At 49.5% G+C, this 22,656-nt stretch overlaps 1 protein-coding gene across 1 annotated transcript in view; it reads right to left on the reverse strand.

Moving 5' to 3' along the window:
- The window catches only part of TTLL8 (tubulin tyrosine ligase like 8), a gene marked incomplete at its 3' end in the record, with an annotated part of 48,316 nt that extends 26,937 nt beyond the window's left edge, over positions 1-21,379 (reverse strand). Inside the window, 7 exon segments of the mRNA XM_082635304.1 lie at positions 4,599-4,785; positions 12,091-12,216; positions 13,789-13,903; positions 14,790-14,918; positions 16,778-16,851; positions 17,501-17,639; positions 21,296-21,379. Of these exon segments, the coding sequence (XP_082491430.1) occupies positions 4,599-4,785; positions 12,091-12,216; positions 13,789-13,903; positions 14,790-14,918; positions 16,778-16,780 (560 nt within the window). The 5' untranslated portion in view covers positions 16,781-16,851; positions 17,501-17,639; positions 21,296-21,379.
- Positions 21,380-22,656: the final 1,277 nt, after the last annotated feature.

The raw sequence follows: 22,656 nt of genomic DNA on the forward strand, positions 1-22,656 counted from the left end.
GATCACTGGTTGCTCCTCCTGATGATAGAGGTACAGACAAATAAGACAGGCAGCCATTATTGCTGGACCTCACCCCCAGTGTTATAAGCCCCACCCCCTCCAGCTGAAGTGCCTTCCAGGGGATTTAAAGGGCCAGCACCCTTCCCTCCCCTTCATTTTATTCTTCTTCCCTTTTGGAGAGCCAGACATTAAAAGACTAGGACATTTAAAAACAACTGCATATAAAGGGAAAATTAGAAAGTGACTGTACATGCCCAGAGAAAGGCATAGAAAAGACCTAAGAAGACCTTAAATTTACACCTCAGGCACAGAGACAGACTGCAGAAGTCAAAAAACCAAAAACAATAAATAGAAACAATAACATGAAACAGCAAACCCTGGAGAAGGAGGAGAATCTGATTTCCAGAGTTTCCAGCTCGCCACAACTAGAGAAAACCCATGCAGCAACGAAGACCCAACACAGCCAAAAATAAAATAAATTTATTTTAAAAAAATTTAGCTGTAAAAAAAAAGAAGTCCCTTCTTATCAGTTATTATTTTTAATGTAAGTGGATTAAACTCTCCAATCGAAAGACATAGATCTGCAGAATGAATTAAAAACACATGATCCAACCATATGCTGTCTAGAAGAGACTCACTTTAGACCTAAAGCCACAAATAGACTGAAAGTAAAAGGATGGAAAAGATATTCCATGCAAACAGTAACTAAAGAGAGGAGATGTGGCTATACTAATATCAGACAAAATAGACTTGCAGTCAAACAGTTTACCAGAGATAAAGAACGACATAATATATTAATAAGGTTATATCTTCCTCAGCAAGAAGACATAACAATTATAAAAATTTATGTATCTAATGACAGACCATGAAAATACATGAAGTAGAAACTGACAGAATTGAAGGGAGAAATAGACAGTTCTACAATAACTGGAGACTTCAATACCCCACACTCTCAATAATGAATAAAAGAGCAAGACGGAAGATAAGGAAATAGATGACTTAACACAGTAAATCACCTAGATCTAACAGAAACATACAGAACACTCCACCCAACAACAACATACACATCGTTCTTAAGTGCACATGAGACATTCTCCAAGATAGACCATAAGTTAGGCCACAAATTAACTCTTAATCGGTTCTAAAAGATAGATATCATACAAAGTATACTCTCTGATCATGATATGAAGTTAGAAATCAATGACAGAAGTACAACTGGAAAATTCACAAATCTGTGGAAATTCAACAACACTTTCTTAAACAACCAATGGATAAAAGTAGACACCACAAGGGAAATTAGAAAATACTTAGAGATAGGAACTTCCCTGGTGGCGCAGCTGTTAAGAATCCACCTGCCATTGCAGGGGACAGGGGTTCAAGCCCTGGTCTGGGAAGATCCCGCATGCTGTGAAGCAACTAAGCCCGTGCACCACAACTACTGAGCCTGTGTTCTGGAGCCTGAGAGCCACAACTACTGAGCCCATGTCCACAACTACTGAAGCCCATGCACCAAGAGCCCCGGCTACATGACAAGACAGGCCACCGCAATGAGAAGCCTGTGCACCGCAACGAAGACCCAGTGCAGCCAAAACTAACTAACTAACTAAATAAATTTTAAAGAAAAAAGAAAATACTTAGAGTTAAATGAAAATTAAAACGCAACATGTCAAAACTTATGGGATGTAGTGAAAACAGTACCAAGGGGAAAATGTAGAGCTATAAAGGCTTACATTAAAAAATGAGAAAAATCTCAAACCAATAACCTAACTTTACAGCTTAAGAAACTAGAAAAAGAAGAAGAACAAGCTAAACCCAAAGCTAGCAGGAGGAAGGAAATAATAAAGATTAGAGCAGAATTAATCAAAATAGAAAAACAATAGAGAAAATGAATAAAACCAAAAGTTGGTTCATTGGAAAGATCAACAAAGTAGATGAACTTTTAGCTAGATGGACTAAGGAAAAAACAGAGAAAACTCAAAATACTAAAATCAAAAATGATATTAGGGACATTACTACTGATTTTACAAAAATAAAAAAAGATTATAAGAGAGTACTATGGACAGCTATACACCAACAAACTGGAAAACTTAGAGGAAATACACAAATTTCCAGAAACACAAAACCTACTGAGACTAAATCATGAGGACACAGAAAATATGAATAGACCTATAACAACTAAGGGGCTTGAATCAGTAATCAAAACTCTCCCAACAAAGAAATGCCCTAGACGTGATGGCTTTACTGGTGAAATCTACCAAACATTTAAAGAAGAACTAATACAAGTCCTTCTCAAACTTTTCCCAAAAATTGAACAGCTATGGGGCTTCCCTGGTGGCGCAGTGGTTGAGAGTCCGCCTGCTGATGCAGGGGACACGGGTTCGTGCCCCAGTCTGGGAAGATCCCACATGCCGTGGAGCGGCTGGGCCCGTGAGCCATGGCCGCTGAGCCTGCGCATCCGGAGCCTGTGCTCCACAACGGGAGAGGCCACAACAGTGAGAGGCCCGCATACCGCCAAAAAAAAAAAAAAAAATTGAACAGCTAATAAATGAATTCAGCAAAGTAGCAGAATACAAAGTCACAACACAAAAATCAGTTGCATTTCTATTTCTCTTTTTAATTCTGTGATTGTTTTATATATTCTGATGTGGTATTCACGACATCCAAGTCCAGATTGTTTTGATTCCTTTGATTGGATTCTTTTATTATGAAATACCCTCTTTATGTCTATTAATACCTCAAATACAGTTGGAGATTTTAACTGGGCTCTCTCAGTATCTCAGAGAACAAGCAGGCAAAATAATCAGTAAGAATATAGATTTGAATAACTAACTTGACTTAATTGACACTTTTAATAACACACCACCTAGCAATGCAGATACACATTGTATTCAAGTATACATGAAACAGTTACCAAAATAGATCAGTGCTGATCAGGGCTGAAAGCAAGTTCTGCCAAAATTCATGCTTATTTTTTATTCACAGTGAATATCTCTATACAAAAAAGGAACCTTGATTCTTATCTCTTATCTTACATAAAAGTTAAGATTAATTAATCATGAAAAGCTAAAAGTGAACAGAAAAACAGTAAAACATGTAAAAGAAATCATAGGGGAACATCTTCATGACCTTGAATAATCACAGATTTCTTAACCAGCACTTGACCTACCATAATAGGGAAAAAATGAAAACAGTGGACCTCATCAAGAAATTTCATTGAAAGGTAAAAAGACAAGTCATGCACTGGGAGGAGGTATGCTTAATGCACATCTCCAACAAAGGACTTGGTGACGAATATGTAGAGAACTCTTAGAAATCAACTTTATAAACAGAGAACCAACCTCTTTCTCTTTCATGATCAAAAGATTTGAATAAGCACTTCACGAGAGAACATAGCTAAATGGCCAGTAAGCATATGAAACTATGTTCATCACCATCAGTCATCAGAGAAACGCAAACTAAGGCCACGATGAGACGACGAAGAAGGGAAAATGAAAAAGTGTGACAGTGCCAAGGGCCGTCCACGGCGCGGGGAGTGGGGTGCGTGGACACGTATCATGGCTGGCTTATGAAGCTGCATAGCCACTTTGGGAATTGTTTAAAACTGGTGGTATCCCACCTGCCCATCCACAGCAGAAGGAGTAAGGGCTCTGTGGTCCATTGAAAGGATGGGATTCCGCACAGCAACAGAAAAGAATGAGCTTCTGCACCAACTTGGATAAATCTCACAGGTCTTGTGTTGAGCAGAAGTCACAAATGAGACAACCCCTGTATGATTCCATGAATATGAAATTCCACAGCAACATTGGTGGAGGTGGTGGGAGTCAGAGGAGGTGTGACCTCGGTGGGGTCCTGCCTGGGAAGGGTTACTAGGGGGGCTGGGGGGCTAGGAATGTCCTTTATCTTGATCTGGGTGGTGGCTACACAGTGAGCACATATGCAGACTTTCATCCACCTGGACAAATACCATCAGCACATGGCGTGCCCTTTACTGTATTTACATCCAATAAAAAAGAAAATACTTAATCCAAAGAAGGAAAGGAGTAAAACAACAGAAACGACCCTGGGATGGTGCGTGTGGGCTGCAGGCAGATCCTCCAAAGCAAGGGCTCCTTTGCTGCCTTGTTCCCTCGGCGGACAGCGTCTCCCGCCACGGGTGCTGGCCCGCCTCTGCCCCAGCTTCTCGCTGTCGGCCACTGTGAGAGGTCGCAGCCCTCCGCAGAGGGCCCCCAGGTAGTGAGAGGCAATTGACAGTCGTGGAGTCAGGAGGCCTGGGCCGAGCAACGGCCCTGCCAGTCCCGACCACCCAGAGCCAGCCAGGCAGCCTGGCCATGAAGGGGATGCCCAGGGCAGCTGTGGCCCCAAATGACGCAAAGGACACGCAGGGTGCGCAAGGTGCCACAGCCTCGCCTGGCCGTGCCATCCTCTTATCAGCCAACAGGGGCCTGGGCAGGCACCCAAAAAGGCACCCCAACTCCCAGACAGGCACCCCAGACGTCCCAGGGGCCAACATCCCCAGACAACCCCTAAAGTCCACCCAGCATCCTCTGGATAACGCGAGCATCGGGCAGGCCCCAGAGGGTGCCGACCAGGCGTCTTACTGAATGAGCGTGTAGTACTGCTGGGTCACGTCCTTCCACTCGTCCTCCGTGAGGTCCTTGGCGGCGTCTTCAGACAGGTCGATGTCCTCGTGCTCCAGCCGCCCCAGGTAGGCCTCGCACACCCTGCACGCGACGTCCACCAGCTGCCCTGAGAGGCCTGTGAGTATCAATCCCGTGCTCTCAGGAACTGAAACCCAAGGACAAGCACGTGGAGCCTGGGCCATCATCCGTCCCCAAGCAGTGGTACCACTTGGGGCGCAGGCAAAGGCCACCCCACCTGTCTGTGCCTCAGGGCCTCACGGTGAAGGCTCTCGCTTCTCTGGGCAGCCACCCTGGATGCCACACCTGGGCCTGGGCAGGTAACCTTTCCCCTCCCGAAGCTGCCCCCCACTGCACCGAGCCCCCTCCCCCCTCCCCCCGACACCCTCCGACTAGACTCTCGGCCCCTTGGGTTGGAATGAAACCACTTCTGATGAGCTCTCCACAGAACCTCTGCTTCTGAGCACATACTTGGTCCTCAGTGAGAAAAGAACAGGTATTCGTGGACAGCCCTGCAGTGATGCCTGCCAGCCCTGCGGGAAGCTGGGAGGAGCACCTCCCTGTACGTCTGGCACTTCTCAGAGCCCCAGCACATGTGGGCTTTGTGACCCTGTGCATCCGGCCTCTCACACAGCACCCTCTCCTTCTGGAGCCCATGAGCCAAGATCACTGTTGGTCTGGGGAGCACTGAACACAGGGAGGCCCCCGCCCAGGTGAAGCCAGACCTCATGCACCTGGCTCCCACCTCATGTGGCGGCCTGCCCCCCACACAAAGCCAGCGGTCCCCAGGCTGGATGCGGAGACGGGGTGAGAGCTGAACCCTGTCGTGGGGCTATGGGGCAGGAGCCTGCAGAACAAGGCTGCTTGGAAGGTGTATGGAGACATCTGCACAAGCCCCAGGCACAGCCACTGAGATGGCAGCCCTGATGGACCCAGCGGCCGCCAGCGAGCACGGACTCGGGAGAAGGCGCTCGAGCTTTGCAGTTGCTGCGGAGATTACAACATGCATTTCTTAAATGTGCTGAGGTGAAATTCACAAAATATAAAAATAACCATTTTAAAGTGAAAGTTCACTTCTGGTGCCCAGCACGTAAGAGGCCTGGAAGTTGCCACTCCACCCTAACAGCAGGTGAAAACCTGAACAGACTGGGAAATTGCCAGCTGTTCTTAGATCTGTCAGAGAACTGAGGTCACAGGGCAAAAGCCTGCCCCAAACTGGTGAGACAGATGGGCAGGTACAGAGAGCCACCAGAGCAGAAACCTCTGTGGGAGCCAGCACCAGGGAAGGAAACCCACCTGCTGCAATGGATGAACTGCTGGAGGCTCAGCGTGGACAATCCTGAGAGTTAGAAACCCCAGGGGTCATTTTTAGGGGGCCCCATACTTCTGTCAGTTTTACCTCCAAGAGCTTGACCTGGGGGTCACAGTGAGTATTGGAGGAAAATCCCCTTGTGTTTCTGGCAGGGAGAGGAGGAAAGGAACACTCTGTTCTTAACGAGGCTGCCCTCAGGAGAAATAGTCACCAGAGTGTGACCTGCCGGGGTTTTATCAGGGCCTAATCAACGCTGGGGCAGGAAAATACCCAGCTCCACCGCCTCTAGTCATCCAGTCCCACCAAAGGGGGGAAGAAAGGAGAAGCAGTGGTGAAGTTCACAGTCCAAGGGCACAGGCTCACCAAAGACTGAGACATGCTGACAGGACTACAGAGCACTGTATCAGACAAAAAAAAAAGAGGGGATTTTTTTGCCAGTAGATTTGGCTTGCAAGAAATGTTAAAAGAAAGAAGTCCATGGGCCTCCCTGGTGGCGCAGTGGTTGAGAGTCCGCCTGCCGATGCAGGGGATACGGGTTCGTGCCCCGGTCTGGGAGGATCCCATATGCCGCGGAGCGGCTGGGCCCGTGAGCCATGGCCACTGGGCCTGCGCGTCCGGAGCCTGTGCTCCGCAACGGGAGAGGCCACAACAGTGAGAGGCCCGCATACAGCAAAAAGAAAAAAAAAAAAAAAAAAAAAAAAAAGAAAGAAGTCCTTAGGAGAGAAAAAAAATGGCATAAATCAGAAACTCAGATCCACATAAAGAAAGGAAGAGCATTAGAGAAGGAATAAATAAAGGGAAAGTTAAAACTTTACGTTTTTAATCCTTAATTGATCTGACAGAACATAATAATTTAATGATTATTATTAAAAATAAAAATAGCAAAAATGTATTCAGATTATAGCTCATGGGTAAGTGAAATAAATGACAACAAAGATACAGGGCACAGGAGGAAGGAATTAGGAACATTTTGTTATAAAATATTCCCATTACTGTAAAGTGGTCAATGTTACTTGAAAATGCAGTTCCATTCATTGTAAATGCATATTGCAAATTATAGGACAACCACTAAAAAAATTTATATGTATCTATATATATCTGCTATGCTAGGAAAAGAAAGAAAATGAAATCATACAAAATGCTCAATTAAAACCACAAGAGGCAGAAAAAGAGCAGAAAAAAAATAGGAACAAAGGACAAGGGCAACAAATAGAAAACAGTAACAAATATGGTAGCTGTTACTCCAACCATATCAATAATCACTTTACGTGTCAATGATTAAGTGTATCAATTAAAAGAGATTATACAGTGATCAAACAATAAGACCCAACTGTATGTTTTCAACAAGAATTCCACTGTAAATAAAGACACATATAGATTAAAAGCAAAGGGATGGAGAGAAGTATACCATGCTAACACTGATAAAGGAAAGCAGGAGTATCTATATTAATTTCAGACAGAACAGACTTCAGAGCGAGGAAAACTATCAGGGATAAAAAGAATGTTACATAATGATGAAGGGGTCAATACACCAAGAAGACATAGCAATACTTAACATGTATGTGCCTAACAACAGAGCATCAAAATACATGAGGCACGGGCTTCCCTGGTGGTGCAGTGGTTGAGAGTCCACCTGCGGATGCAGGGGACACGGGTTCGTGCCCCGGGCTGGGAAGATCCCACATGCCGCGGAGCGGCTGGGCCCATGAGCCATGGCCACTGAGCCTGCGTGTACAGAGCCTGTGCTCCACAACGGGAGAGGCCACAACAGTGAGAGGACCGTGTACCTCAAAAAAAAAAAAATACATGAGTCACAAACTGATAGAACTTCAGGGAGAAATAGATGAGCTCTATTAGAGTTGGAGACTTCAACACCCCTCTCTCAGAAATGGACAGATCCAGCAGGCAGAAAATCCATAAGGACATAGGTGAACTCAATAGCACCGTCAATCAACTGGATATAATGGACATCTATACACTACTTCATCCAACAACAGAAGAATACACATTCTTCTCAAGCTCATTTGGAATAGTTCCCAAAATAGGACACTTTTGGGCCATAAAACACACCTTAACAAGTGTAAAAGAATAGAAATCAAAAAATATATGCTCTCAGACCACAATGGATTAAACTAGAAATCAAAAGATACAGATAGCTGGAAAACTCCTCAAGTATGTGGAGATTAAACAACGTACATCTAATAACACATGAGTCAATGAAAAGAATCCCAAGAAAAATTTTAAATATTTAGAACTGAATGAAAATAAAAATACAATTCATCAAAATTTGTGGGATGCAATGAAAGCAGTGCTTAGAGGGGAATTTATAACACTGAATGTATATATTAGAAATGAAGAAAGATCTGAAACTAATTATCTAAGCTTTTATCTTAGGAAGCCAGAAAAAGAAGAACAAATCAAACTCAAAATAAGAAAATAAATAATAAAACTTAGACCAGGGACTTCCCTGGTGGCACAGTGGTTGAGAATCCACCTGCCAATGTAGGGGATGTGGGTTCAATCCCTGGTCTGGGAAGATCCCACATGCCGCGGAGCAACTAAGTCCGTGTGTCGCAACTACTGAACCTGTGCTCTAGAGCCCGGGAGCCACAACTACTGAGCCCACGTGCCACAACTACTGAAGCTTGAACGCTTAGAGCCCCTGCTCCACAACAAGAGAAGCCACTGCAGTGAGAAGCCTGTGCACCGCAATGAAGAGTAGCCCCCACTCGCCGCAACTAGAGAAAGCCCATGCGCAGCAACGAAGACCCAACACAGCCAAAAATAAATAAATAAAATAAATAAATTAGGAAAAAAAACAAAATTAGACCAGAAATCAATGAAATTGAAAATGGGAAATCAATAGAGAAAATAAGTGAAACCAAAAGCTGGTTCTTTGAACACATCAATAAAATTAATAAGCCTTTAGTCAGGTTAACTAAAAACAAAAAAGGATAGATGACATAAATTACTAATATCATAAAACTAAGAGGAGACATCACTACAGATCTCATGGACATTAAAAGGATAATAAAGGAATACTATGAACAACTTTATGTCGACGAATTTTATAATCTAGGTGAAATGGACTGATTCTTTGAAATATACAATCTGCCAAAGCTCAAAGAAAAAGAAATAGACAATCTGAATAGTCCTATATCTATTAAAGAAATTGAATCAATGGTTAATAACTTTCCAAAACAGAAGGCACCAGTCTTAGATGGATTCACAGGTGAATTCTACCAAACATTTAAGGAAAAATGTATACCAATTCTCTACAATCTCTTTCAGATGATAGAAGCAGAGGGAATACTTTGTAACTCATTCTCTGTGGCCAGCATTACCCTAATACCAAAACCAGACAATGGTATCACAAGAAAAGAAAACTATTGACCAAAATCTCTCATGAACATATTTGCAAAAATCCTCAACAAAATATTTGCAAATTAAATCTAACAATTTATAAAAAGAATTATACACCATGACCAAGTCACATTTATCCCAGGTATGCAAAACTCGTTCAGCATTCAAGAATCAATTAATGTAATCCATCATACCAACAGGCTAAAGAAGAAATATTACATGATCATATCAATAGATGCAGAAAAAGCATTTGACAAAATTCAACACCCACTTATGACAAAAACTCTCAACAAACTAGGAATAGAGAGGCATTTCCTCAACTTGATAAAGAATATCTACAAAAAACCTACAGCTAACATTATACTTAATGGTGAGAAACTAGAATCTTTCCTACTAAAATCAGGAGCAAAACAAGGATGTCCTTTCTCACCACTCCTTTTCAACATCATACTGGAAATCCTAGCTAATGCAACAAGACAAGAAAATTAAAAGTATACAAATTGGTAAAGAAGAAATAAAACTGTTTTTATTCAGAGATGACATGATTGTCTAGGTAGAAAATCTAAAAGAATTAACAACAAAACAACTTCTGGAACTAGTAAGTGGTTATGGTCAATCACTTTCCTATACACCAGCAATTAATAATTGGAATTTGAAATTAAAAACAAAACACCATTACATTTGCATTCCAAATATGAAATAAATACATAATTAAATAAATCTAACAAAATATGTACAAGATCTATATGAGGAAAAGTACAAAACTCTGATTAATTAAATCAAAGAAGAACAAATTAATGGAGAGATATTCTATGGTCATGAATAGAAAAAGTTCATTATCAAGATGTCAGTTCTTCCCAACTTGATCTATAGATTCAAAGCAATCCCAATCAAAATCCCAGCAAGTTATTTTGTGGATATTGACCAACTGATTCTAGAGTTTATATGGAGAGGCAAAAAATCCAGAATAGCCAATGCAATGTTGAAGGAGAAGAACAAAGTTGGAAGATTGACACCATCTAAATTTGAGCTTTACAATAAATCTACAATAATCAAGATAGTGTGGTATTGGTGAAAAAGAGACAAATAGATCAGTGGAGTAGAGAGCCCAGAAATAGACCCACACAAATATCATCAACTGATCTTTGACAAAGGCACAAAGGCAATACAATGGAGCAAAGATAGTCTTTTCAAACAAATGGTACTGGAAAAAATGGATATCTGCATGCAAAAAAAACAAAAACAAAAAAGAATCTAGATACAGACCTTACACCCTTCATAGAAATTAACTGAAAATGGATCATAGACCTAAGTTGAAACACAAAGCTATAAAACCCCTAGAAGATAACACAGGAGAAAACCAAGGTGAACTTGGGTATGATGACGACTTTTTAGATACAACACCAAAGGCACAATCCATGAAAAAAATAATTGATAAGTTGGACTTCACTGAAATTTAAAACTTCTGCTCTGTGGAAGACATCATCAACATAATTAGAAAACAAGCTGTAAAGTTGGAGAAAATATTTGCAAAAGACACATACAATAAAGTACTGGTATCCAAAATATGCAAAGAACCCTTAAAACTCAACAAGAAAACAAACACCCCGATTTAAAACTGGAGGGAAGCTGAACAGACTTCTCACCAAAGAATATATACAGATGGCAAATAAGTATATTAAAAGATGTTTAGCATCATACATTGTCAGGGGAATGCAAATTAAGACTACAATGAGATACCACTACACACCTATTAGAACAGCCAAGATCTGGAGCACTGACATCACCAAATGCTCACCAGGATGTGGAGCAACAGGAACTCTCATCATTGCTGGTGGGAACACAAAATGGTGTAGCAACCACTTTGGAACACAGTTTGGCAGTTTCTTACCAAACTAAACATACTCTTGCCATATTATCTAGCAGTCGTGATCCTTGGTATTTACCAAGTGAGTTGAAAACTTACAGCTGCACAAAAGCCTGTATGCCACTCTAATAATAACTGCCAAGACTTGAAAGCACCCAAGATGTCCTTCAACAGGTGACAGGATGAACAAACTCTGTTCCATCCAGACAATGGAATGTTAGTCAGTGCTAAAGAGAAACGAGCTATCAAGTCATGAAAAGACATGGAGGGACCTTAAATGCACATTAGTAAGTGAAAGAAGCCTGTCTGAGTCATATATACTGTATGATTCCAACAGTATGACACTTTGGAAAAGACAAAGCTGTGGAAACAATAAAAAATAAGATGTTGGGGGGAAGGAGGAATGAACAGGCTGAGCACAGAGGATTTTTAGGGCAATGAAACTACTCTGAAAGATACTATATCAGTGGATACATGTCATTATACATTTGTCCAAACCAAGAGGGAACCCTGATGTAAACTGTGGGGTCTGGGTGATGATGATGTGTCAGTGTAGGTTCATCACTTATAACAAATGTACCATCTGGAGGAGGATGTTGATACAGGGGAGGAACGGGCAGAGGGTACATGGGACAACTCTGTTCCTCCTGCTCAACTTCGCTGTGAACCTAAAACTGTTCTGTGAAAGTGAATAACAACAAAAAGGACTTATTTGGGTCTTGTAGGCCTAAACCCACGGTGGCCCACGACTCCCTACATGACCCAGGAGCGCCATTCCCATGGCATTCTGCTGGAAGAGACTGGGGGTCGGGGCAGAGCTGCAGCCCACCCTGGATGCACAGCTCCATGGCCCCTCCTGCCACTGTCCTCCCGGGGTGGCACGGCCTTGGCCACGCCAAGGTGGCACACACCTTGCTTGTTGCTGGGGTCACTGTCACCGGTCTCCTCCCTCCAGCCCTTGGGTGTGATCCTGCTGCAGTTCTGGTGGCTGACCACCCACTTGAGGATGCTGGAGGCCACCGTGCACCGGAAGTCATCTGAAAGGATACCAAGGCTTCGCCCCCCTGCCTGCGCTGGGGATGGGAACTCAGCCAGCACCAGCTATTCCCAGCCCGGGCATCCCACTGCGTGCGGGGGGCTCACTCCTGCCTCAGAGCCCTCCGGGGGCCGGGCGCTCCCCCACTGCCCTGCCGTGCCCACACCCTCCACCTCCACACTCATCCTCCCTCTTCTGTGGAGGGGAGTCTCATTCATCCCAGGACCTCCACCCCAGCTGTGCAGCCACTCTGCCTACAGACCCAGAGGCAGAATCCACACACCCCGTTTCCTGCCCATCTCCTGCACCCCCAGGGCCACGGTCTGTGGGCACCATCACCACCTCTCCCTGCCCCCGTGTCCTCAGCCCTGCACAGAGGGATCCTTCTAGAAGAGCCCCCTGCTGACAGCACCGGGACCCTCCCCACGAGCCCCTCCAGACCTTCCTGGACATGTTGGCTCCCACCGCTCTAACTGTGGGTGGCTGGGGGCCCTGCTGTATCCACCAGCGCAGAGGCAGCTCAGGGTCTCCCAGACCCAGGCATGGGGCCAGGCTGCCTCTGAGCGCCTGTCACATGCCAGGGGCAGCGGCCAGGGGAGCCTCACCTCCGTGAGGGGCCTGGGAAGCAAGGCTGCTCCCCACCCCAAGTAGCTGGATATTCCAGCAACTTCTTTCACAAACCTGCTCCTTCCCCACCTCAGCTGAGGCCACCCTACCCGGCATCCACCTGCCTGGCAGCTACTGCTGCCCTGGAAACATCCAGAACCTGAGCCCCCCACGCAGCCCCTCACCCACCCTCCTCCGTCCATCAGAACAAATGCTCCTGAGATCACCAGCCCCTATGCCCGAGGACGTGCGGGCACACTGCCTGCTCCAGAGCTGGCCTGGAGCTCCCCAGCCAGCTGCCCTCAGCCTCCTTCTCCTCTGGGTCTCCACCCGGTCCCCCATCTTGTGAGGCCCCTGCTCACGGTCCTGCCCCCACTGCACTTGTCACCTCTGACCCTGCCCCGACCCTGCCTTGTCCTGCATCCGGCCATTGGCTCCTGGGAGCCCCGGCCCGCGGTCAGGGCATAGGCAGGAGTGCTGGGCAGATGTCGCTCTCTACAGCCCCCCAGATGGGTGCTTAGGAAACACGGGTCCCCCCTGAACAACCCCCTCCCTGCCTGCCCTGACCTTCTCCTCTCTCCTGTGCCTCCAGGCAGATCGAACCAGGGACCAGCCTTTGTCCCCAGCCCAGAGCCCGTCGTCCCCGTGTGCCCCAGGCACCCAGACCCGGGCCCAGCACCATCCCCATGCCAGCCTCTCCCAGAAGCCCCATCAGAACCAAGCTGCTGACACTTGGCCTCCTGTCTTGCAGACGCTGCCCATGGAAGTTACTAGACTGGCTCTTACCACGTGAAACAGAGCTGAGGTCCCAGGTGCTGGGATGGCACCAGGCCCTCCCCCATCACCCCACCCCCACCCCCAGCCCTGGGGCCCCTCCTGCAGGAAGGTGGGCCAGAAAGAGGCCCCGCAGGGTTTCCGGGCCCAACGCTCAACGCCAGGCACCTCGGCCGGGCCGCCAGCCACTCACCCAGGAACTCTTGCTTCCCGCTCTCGGTGCAGAGGTCATGGCAGCGTGGGAAGAAGGAGTCAGGGTTGGCCTGGACGTACCACGGCAGGCTCCGCAGGCTCACACACAGCCCGATCTCCAGAGACAGCGGCTCGTCAGGCCCACCGGCCACACGCCGGGCCAGCTCGGACCGGTCTTAGTGCCCGCAGGCTGGCTGGGCAGCACCGGCTCCAGTGGGCTCCTGGGAGGGCACCTCCTGGAGCGGCCCCTCCCCAGCCGCCCGGCCCCACTGGGCCGTCCGCAGGCATCGTCCACCCCTGGAAGGACACCAGCGGCCCAAAGCCTGGCAAGGATGCGTTGCGGGGGGCCAGAGCCCTACCGGGAGCCCCAGGGGCAGCCGTGCACTTGGTCCCTGCCCCTCTGTCACCCTTGAGGGTTTAGGGGATGGTGCCCTTGTTGCCAGGGAAGCCCTTTTACCCAATCTCTCCCAGGGGTACACACAGGCTTGTCCGTCCCAGGCTGGCCCCGCCCCTAACCTCAGCCTTCAGGGTAAATGGGGAACAGCTGCCTGGAGGGGCTGGCGGCTGAAAGGGGGTGAGGGCAGGAAGTGCCCGTGTGGCAGTGGCCCTCTGCAGTTGGAAGTCACAGCACAGGTAAGGGTGGCCCGGCCCCCCTGGGATCCAGAGCCCCTCCAGGGCCCAGAGCCTGGCTCGGGCTGCGGTGGCAGCCGTCACCTGCCCTGTCTTGGGCTTGGCCTGTGTGCCCAGAGGACAGTGCTTCTGTGGCCTTGGGGCCACCCAGGGACACAGGGCGAGGGGCACAGGGGCTCTGGTGGGGCGGTTTGAGAGCAGCAGCACTGAGGGGCTCTGGACACTGATGCCGGGCTGCGCCAGCAGGAGGCTCCAGTCCTGGAGAGGATCCCCCAGGGAACCAGTCCACGGGTGGCTCTCCCAGCTCCGGAGGTGCTGGCAATTCAGGAGGCAGGGTGCTGCCCCGCCTGTGCCCCCAGCCCTCCCACTCACCTTGGTGGTGAAGGACGCTGTCTTCCCGTAGTGATTCAGCATCTGGTCACAGCTCAGACTGTGATAGTCAATGATGTCCCTTTTGACTGTCCAGAGGAAGTATGGTGTTTCATTTATTACCAACCTGGACTGGCAAGAAAAAACCTTTATCCACACCCAGCACCCAAGGCTCACGTCTCTGACAATGGGACACGCCAAGACTAAAGGAACCGGGGTTTAGGTGAGAAGCGGTGTGTGATTTCTGTGACTCTCCCATCCTGACTGCGGCCACGCACGTTCCTCGAGGGTCTCCCGCGGGCTCACGTGGGAGCAGCTACCACACAGGGCTTCTGATGGCACGGGGGTGGGGGGCTTCAGGCTCTGGGCTGCAGGGGCCCCGAGTGGGGTCTGAGCTGCGCCTCCCGTGGGTGCCCACGCCGGCCGCAGGGACACACCACGTGTGGACCTGGGAGAGTCCCCCTCCCTGGCACCTGGGACACAGGCTCCTCCGCTGCCCCCACACCTTCAGAATGCAGGGGCCCAGGAGAGTAGCTGTCATTTGTCACAGTGTGTGATGAACCGTCGTACACGGAAGTTTAGACAGCGGCGTGGTGGTCACCCGGGCGCCCGGGGCGAGAAACGGGTGGGTGACAGGGGTGTCCTTGGTGTCTGCGCTTTTGTGTTTACAAAAATGGCATGTTTTTGGTAAAAATTTCTAACCATACAAAGAGATAACAGGAAAGGGAAAGATTCTCCAAAATCCTACCCATAGAGATGACCCGGACACCCTTTGCGGTCACTGTCTGCAGACAGCATATAAGGACCACCCAAGCCCCCCGTGACTCAGGGCAATCCACCTTGACCCCTGTGTTCCGGCAGGACTGGCTCCCCCCACTCGACAGCAGCACTGCTGCTGGGGGGTGCAGGGAGGGGGCTGCTGGGGCCCAGGCCGCCAACGCCACTTCTGAAACGCACCCACCCAGCTCCCTGAACGCTGGGCTTGAGCCCTTGGTCCTCGTTCCCGCTCTCAGAATGACACGTACAGCTCCTGCTGCCACCTTCGCGTGTAAGTGTCATTTGTCACACTGTGTGATGAACCGTCGTACACAGAAGCATAGACAGCAGCTTGGTGGCCTCCTGGTCGCCCGGGGTGAGAAACAGCCTTCGGTCCAGAGCTGACGCTCCCGCGCAGGCCCGGCCCCCTGGACCCACCACCCCCGCCGACTCCCCACGGCCCGTACCCGCGGACGGCCCCCCAGCCTCATGGTCGACTTTCACAAAAAGGAATCTGCTCTGGGAACTTGCAGTGATGGGCTCCCCAGCCTGTCGGGTCTTTGCCCGTTTCTATTGGATCGTCATCTGCCCCTGACGTGTGAGCACGTTACATGTTCTGAGTATCAGAAGTTTTAACTCGTAAGCCCTGCAAGTACCTCCCTGAGTGGCTTGTCTTTTCGTTCTGTTCACGGGGTCACAGGAGGGACAGGAGCTCTTCAGGGTGGTCAACGCGTCACGCTTGCTCGCGGTGGATGCTGTTTGGTCTTGTTTTAACTTTCTTCCCTCCCCTTGAGCCGCAGTGACCCTCTGTTACCGGCTGGCAGAGCCCTCCCGGGGCAGCACAGCTCTACAAAGCCCATCCCTGATGGCTGATCTGCTACCAGGGAGCATCGAGGCCTGGGAGCTGGGCCCTGTGGCAGCTGCCCTGCCCCGCAGGCAGGCGCTGCGTCCAGCAGACTCCACCGCCACTGTCGCCGCCTGGGGACTGTGCTGATCCTGTCCCACAGGGTTTCCACAGACGACAGGCCCAGCTTGCCTGCTCACACGTAGAGGCACACACAGGGACACTCAGAAACACGGGGCACACGGATGCACACACGTGCACACGCATGAACACGCACGCATGTCCTCAAGGCCGGGCGTGACCGTGGCTTTGCCACATCCCCTCCCCCAGGACGCGGCACAAAGGCAGGTAAATGTCACCCGAGGCCCCTCCGGAGCCCATGGGGACCTACCATCACATCGTGGATGTCAGCTGTTTTCTCCAAAGCCACTTCTTGATTTTCTTTGCCTTCAGCATGTTTGTTTTCTGCAAACACAACACACAGGAGATGTCAGTGCATCATGGCCGGAAGGCGTGACCACAGCCGGGCCCATGACAGGGCCCAGTGCGGAGCAGGTGCCCCCGTGGGTCCCGAAAGGAGCAGGGTCGAGTCAGGCTCGGGTGTCCACTGCATGGCACCCCCGCCAGGGGCCGTGCCAGGGTCGGGGACCCGGGACGTGGTGGGGGGCCGTGAGGTGGGTCTCAAGCACCGTGTGGGACGGGGCCCAGCACAGACCCTGGAGCCAAGAGGATGAAGACTCTGGGCAGAGCACGGGGTAGGCGCAGGTGGGGTCAGGGAGGACCAGTGACCAGGGGCTGGGTTCAGTGGGCACTGCAGGGGGCCAAGCACGGGGCCAGAGGAGGGACAGCTAGGGCCAGGCCGCTAAAGGATGATGAACACCATCCAGACACAGGAGGAGGTCTGGGCATGGACGGTGGGACACCAAGAAGTGATCAGTACCAGGGTGTGAAAGGGTTCATCAGTGCCTGGACGCGTGAGGCGGGGGCCAGGAGGTGACTCCTTCCCCAAGGGTGAGGCCACAGCACAGGACCTGCAGAATCGAGTCACGTCTGGGTCCTCGTGACACACACACAAACATCTCACACGAAACACAGGATGCCTCCGATACTCTACCCGGCGCTCCTTCCCCTTCGTCTTCAACACTTGGAATGACCTTGGACAGAAAGTGAACCCTCTTCTCCACCCAGCCCTTCCTCTGCAGGGTGGCCCGGATCACCGGGTAGTGTCCGTAGATGGAGAAGATCTTCTTTTCCTTGAATTGCAAGAGCATATTTGAAATTAAAGAATTGAAAATGAGCTAATTTTGTCTCAGCAAGAGGAGTCTACTATCAGGATGACACAGGCTGCACGAGCGGGAAGACACCTGTGTTCTGCTCTGAGAAAATCACCCAGGAGCGCTGGGACGGCTGACGGGCTGGGGCCAGGCAGCCCCCGGGCAGGCCCACTCCACCGTGTGTGTGCCTGCTGTCCCAAACGTGGAGGCCAGGAGGCACAGCACAGCCAGGACCTCAGTGCTTCCTGAGGCTCAGACCCCAGCTCAGGGCAGCTCCAGGTCTGAAAGGTGGGATGCAGGACAGGGCCTGAGGGCCTGTGCTCTGAGGCTTTCTTTTCTCTGCAAAGGTGACCATTCCTCATGCCTGGGGTGGGGGAGCTGCCCGAGGTTTGAGAGGAGAGGGGGGAACAAGTGCCCACCAATGGCTGGAGGGGCAGTGCAAACTGCCCAGGGCCAGCACCAGGGGAGCTGGGGACTCTGCCCATCACTGTGGGAATGAGCCCAGCTGCCAGGGGCCAGGCAGGGAGTTGGTAGCTGGCGTCCTCTGCCTTCCCAGATGAGGGACAGGGGGCAGGAGAGTGATGGTCATGCTGGAGCCCCAGGGCCCATGCTGCTGAGGACACAGCCTGGACACATCCGTTGGACAGAGTCAGAGGGCAGCAGCTGCAGGGCAGGGTCAGGGAACAGGGGTATGGTCAGCAGTGAGCTTAGGGCCTCATGAGCTTAGGGCCTCATTAGCTTGTGAGAGCAGGAGAGGAGGCCAGAGCAGCAGGGGGAGGTGGCTCAAACGCACTAGGGTCCTAATTAGACTCTGAATTTGAAAGACTGATTATCCTGGGTGGGCCTGACCTAATCAGGTATGCCGCTTAAAAGAGGGTCCAGGATTCTCTCAAGTCAGAGATTGAAAACAGCAGAGACTGTCTCTCTCCACTGCTGGCTTTGAAGAAGGTGCCACAAGGAAATTAATTCTGCCAATAAGCTGAGGAAGCTTGGAAGCACCTCCTTCCCCTGTTGAGCCTTCAGATGAGACCCCATCTGGCTGATGCTTCATTTCACCCTTGACAGACACTGAGCAGAGGACCCAGCCTGGACCCCTGACCCATAGGAGATAATACGTGGTGTGTTTAAGCAGCTAAATTCATGGTGATTTGTCAAGCAGCATTGGTAGCTAACACGGGTCCCAGTGGGAGGACTGAGAACACATGCCAAGAACGTGTGGGCTTGTGGCCAGACAGTGAGAGCTCAAGTCCCAGTGCCCACATGAAAGACCTCCAAGCCCCCTTCTAATAAAAACCTCAGTCCAAAGCCTGGCCTCACCCTTGACAAGGCTGTGCACCACGACAGGGGCCACTGTGAGGAGAGGTGGGCAGGGAGTATGACAACAGCAGGAATATCAGTGCCCTGCAGCTCCAGCAAGACCACCCAGCCGCCTCCAATCCTCTCCTTAACTGGAGTCGAATTGAATGACTTCAGAAAATCCGATTAACTTTAGTAAGTCAACACAGTACAATACATAAGGGAACTACAAAAGGACAAAAAAGAGTACAAGATTTCTAACATAAGAGAGGGAAAATGGGGCTTTCCTGGTGGCGCAGTGGTTGAGAGTCCGCCTGCCGATGCAGGGGACACAGGTTCGTGCCCCAGTCCGGGAAGATCCCACATGCCACAGAGAGGCTGGGCCCGTGAGCCATGACCGCTGAGCCTGCGCGTCCGGAGCCTGTGCTCCGCAGCGGGAGAGGCCACAACAGTGAGAGGCCCATGTACCGCAAAAAAAAAAAAAAAAAAAAAAGAGAGGGAAAATGGAATAATAAAAAGTAATCAGTCCACAAGGAATCATGAAAGGAGAGAAAAACTGAGCAGAGAGTGCAAACCAAATGAATGAAACACGATGGGAATATACCAGTGTTTAATTATAGATAAATACACAAAATGCTCCAGTTAAAAGGTAAAGAGTGCCAGACTATATATTTTTTTAATCTAAATCTATGTTGTTTACAGGAGAAAATCAAAAGCACAACCCTACAGATAGATAAAAAATAAAAGGATCTATATATGAGACAGAATAGCCTTTGAGACAAATAAACATCATTAAAGAAAATCATCCCATAATTTAAAGAAAACATTCAATTCACCAGAAAGATACATTTGCACTCATTGAGATGGCTATAAATTATATAGAGCAAAAACTGGCAGAAACACAAAGTAGACAAATCCACAATTACAATAGGATATTTAACATGCTTCTCTCAATAAATTATAGAACACAGAGACAAAAAATTTCAATAAGGCTAGAAGACTTCAACAACGCAAATAACAAGCTCTACCCTGATGGCTGTGAATATAGCACTCTACATCAACTTTTATATAAATTAACAAAATGCTAGGTATAAAGCAGGTCTGAACACATTTCAATGGAATAACATTGTACCCATTACATTCTCAACCACAAGCAATCAAACCAGAAATCAATAACAAAATAACTAGAAAAATAGCCACCAGTTTAGAAATTAAGAAGTATTGTTTTAAGTAACACACAATCAATGAAAAACAATAATATGAATTATAAAATACTTTGAACTGAATCTCATCAAAAACACTACAAAATGAAATCTTTTGAAATGCAGCTAAAGCAGTACTTAGTGGGATGTTTGTAGCCCTGAATGTTTATATGTTTTAAGGTCTCAGAAGAAAATCTGAAAATTAAATTCTACTTATATGAAGTCCCAGAAAGGACAGTGGTAGGAAGCACGAAAAAAGCACATCAGTGGCTGCCAGGATTTGGGAATAACTAGGGCGGGAGGCAGCTTCCAACAGGTCAGAGGTGCTCTGTCATGTCTGCAGGAGTTGATGCTGATTACATATGTCACCTGGGCTGTGCTTCTCTCTCCAGGTACATCCAGCCCATCACAGCCTGAGCTGTGCATTTATGATCTGTACACTCGCATGTGTGTGCTGTGCTTCAGAAGAAAGTTAAGGGAATGAGCACATTTCCACGTGTTACTGTGTGTTGGATTTGTCAGTGCTTCCCCACTGTCCCAGCCTGAGCAACGCGAATGCGTGATAAGGACAGAGGATCATGTTCTCAAAGTGGTAGCGTGGAGCTATCTGCCCCCATTTGAAGAACGCTTGTCCTTCTTTATTTCCCCCAAATTCTCCCATTCTGGTGAAACGTAGGCCTCCCCCTTGGGGAAGTGGGTGGGTATGCCAGCTGCCCCACCCGAGCCCCAGAGTTCCTCTCCTGGGCACAAACCCCTCTCACATGCAACTGTCCTCACTGTGTCACCCTGGGGTCTGGGGCAGGGGGAGCGGATGGGAGGGGGTCTGTGAGTCACTAGGAGTCTGTCCCTTGTCTGGGATGTGTGTCCACAGCTGCAGTCACACGACTGCATGGCTGCAGGAGAGATTTTTACCATGTATATGTCTGCGTTTTTTGAATTTTGAAAGCATTACCTATTTCAAAAGTACAGCTGAAACATAAAGTAACTGGCAGAAGCCTCCACGCGGGGGCCAGGACTGCGGGGGGGTGCCTCACCTCAGCGGGGGTGCGTCAGAGGCAACGAACTCACTCTCCAAATTCCAAAACGAATTTCTGTTCTTAAAAGTACCCCTCCCACTGAGCCCCAAAGAGCATTTACCTTGATTGCCTTGTCCGTTAATTGTCTTGCTATTTTGTATTTGTCTAATTTGGGGGAAGAAATCAAGTCTTGGGAAATTCCTCGTTTTAATTCTACAAGAGAGAAACAGACATCAAGGCAAAGGAAAGAGCGAACAAGTGACGCTCGGACTCAGGAGACACCAGCCTAATCCCCATGTCCAGCCCCCCATGGCACTCGGTCAGCCTTCGCCTCTGCCTGGGCCAGCCTTCCGGCCACCAGCCCCTCTGGGCTCCTCTCTGGACCCTGGCCACCAGACTTCCATCAGTGTAGCAGCGTCCATATAAACATTACAATGAAAACCCTCATCCCTGCACCCTGCCCACTCCCTCCTCCACCTCTCGTCTCTTCTCTCTCCACAGCCCGTCTGCTGGCTCCACCACAGACAAGCTCGGGCCAAGGTCACACATGCACAGGCCAATCCCGTGGTCACTCTCTGCATCCTGGCCTCTGCCAGCACTGGACACTCAGCCGGCCAGTCCCTGCTCCCTTGAACCCCACTCTCCCTCCCTCACTGCCGCCCCTTCTCTCTCCCCACGCCCTAACTGTGGCCAAGCCCAGGCCTGGACCTCAGACATCTGTGCTTCACCTCCCTGTCCACCCTGGGCCATCTCAGCCCAGATGGTGGCTTGAATTCCACGGGGCAGATGATCCTGCAACATACAGACCCCGCCAGACCATCCGACCTCCCGACGCCTCCTGGACCCATGGTCCCTGGACGTCCAAAGAGCATCCCAGGTGGGCAGGCAGGGAGTGGACACCCGGCCACCCACCCACCTGCTCCACCTGCAGCTCCCTCCAACCCGTGGACCCCAGAGACCCACAGCCTCGGAGCCAACTGATGCAGGCAAGGGAGAGCACCGAGGCCCTGAGCGGGGGTGGGGTTGCAGCAGCGGCCCGTCCACACGGAGAGGGGAGCCCTAGCCCCAACTGGGGACACACGGTAAGTGGACGTGGGTCACAGGCGCAAGTGTGAAAGTGTGCACAGGAGCTGGGGGGGGCTCTCAGAGCCTCGGGCAAGGCAGCAAGTCCGAGATGCTCCACAAAAGCACTGACCATCGGGCTTCCCTGATGGTGCAGTGGTTGAGAGTCCGCCTGCCGATGCAGGGGACGTGGGTTCATGCCCCGGTCCGGGAAGATCCCACGTGCCGCGGAGCGGCTGGGCCCATGAGCCATGGCCGCTGAGCCTGCATGTCAGGCTCCGCAACGGGAGAGGCCACAACAGTGAGAGGCCCACGTACCGCAAAAAAAAAAAAAAAAAAAAAAAAAAAGCACTGACCATCGAAGCTAAAATGGGCAAATCAGACTTTATCAAAATTGAAATGTTCTCCTTGGCTAAGAAA

This window comes from Mesoplodon mirus, assembly GCF_964341445.2.
Source record: "Mesoplodon mirus genome assembly, chromosome: 11".
NCBI lineage: Eukaryota > Metazoa > Chordata > Mammalia > Artiodactyla > Ziphiidae > Mesoplodon > Mesoplodon mirus.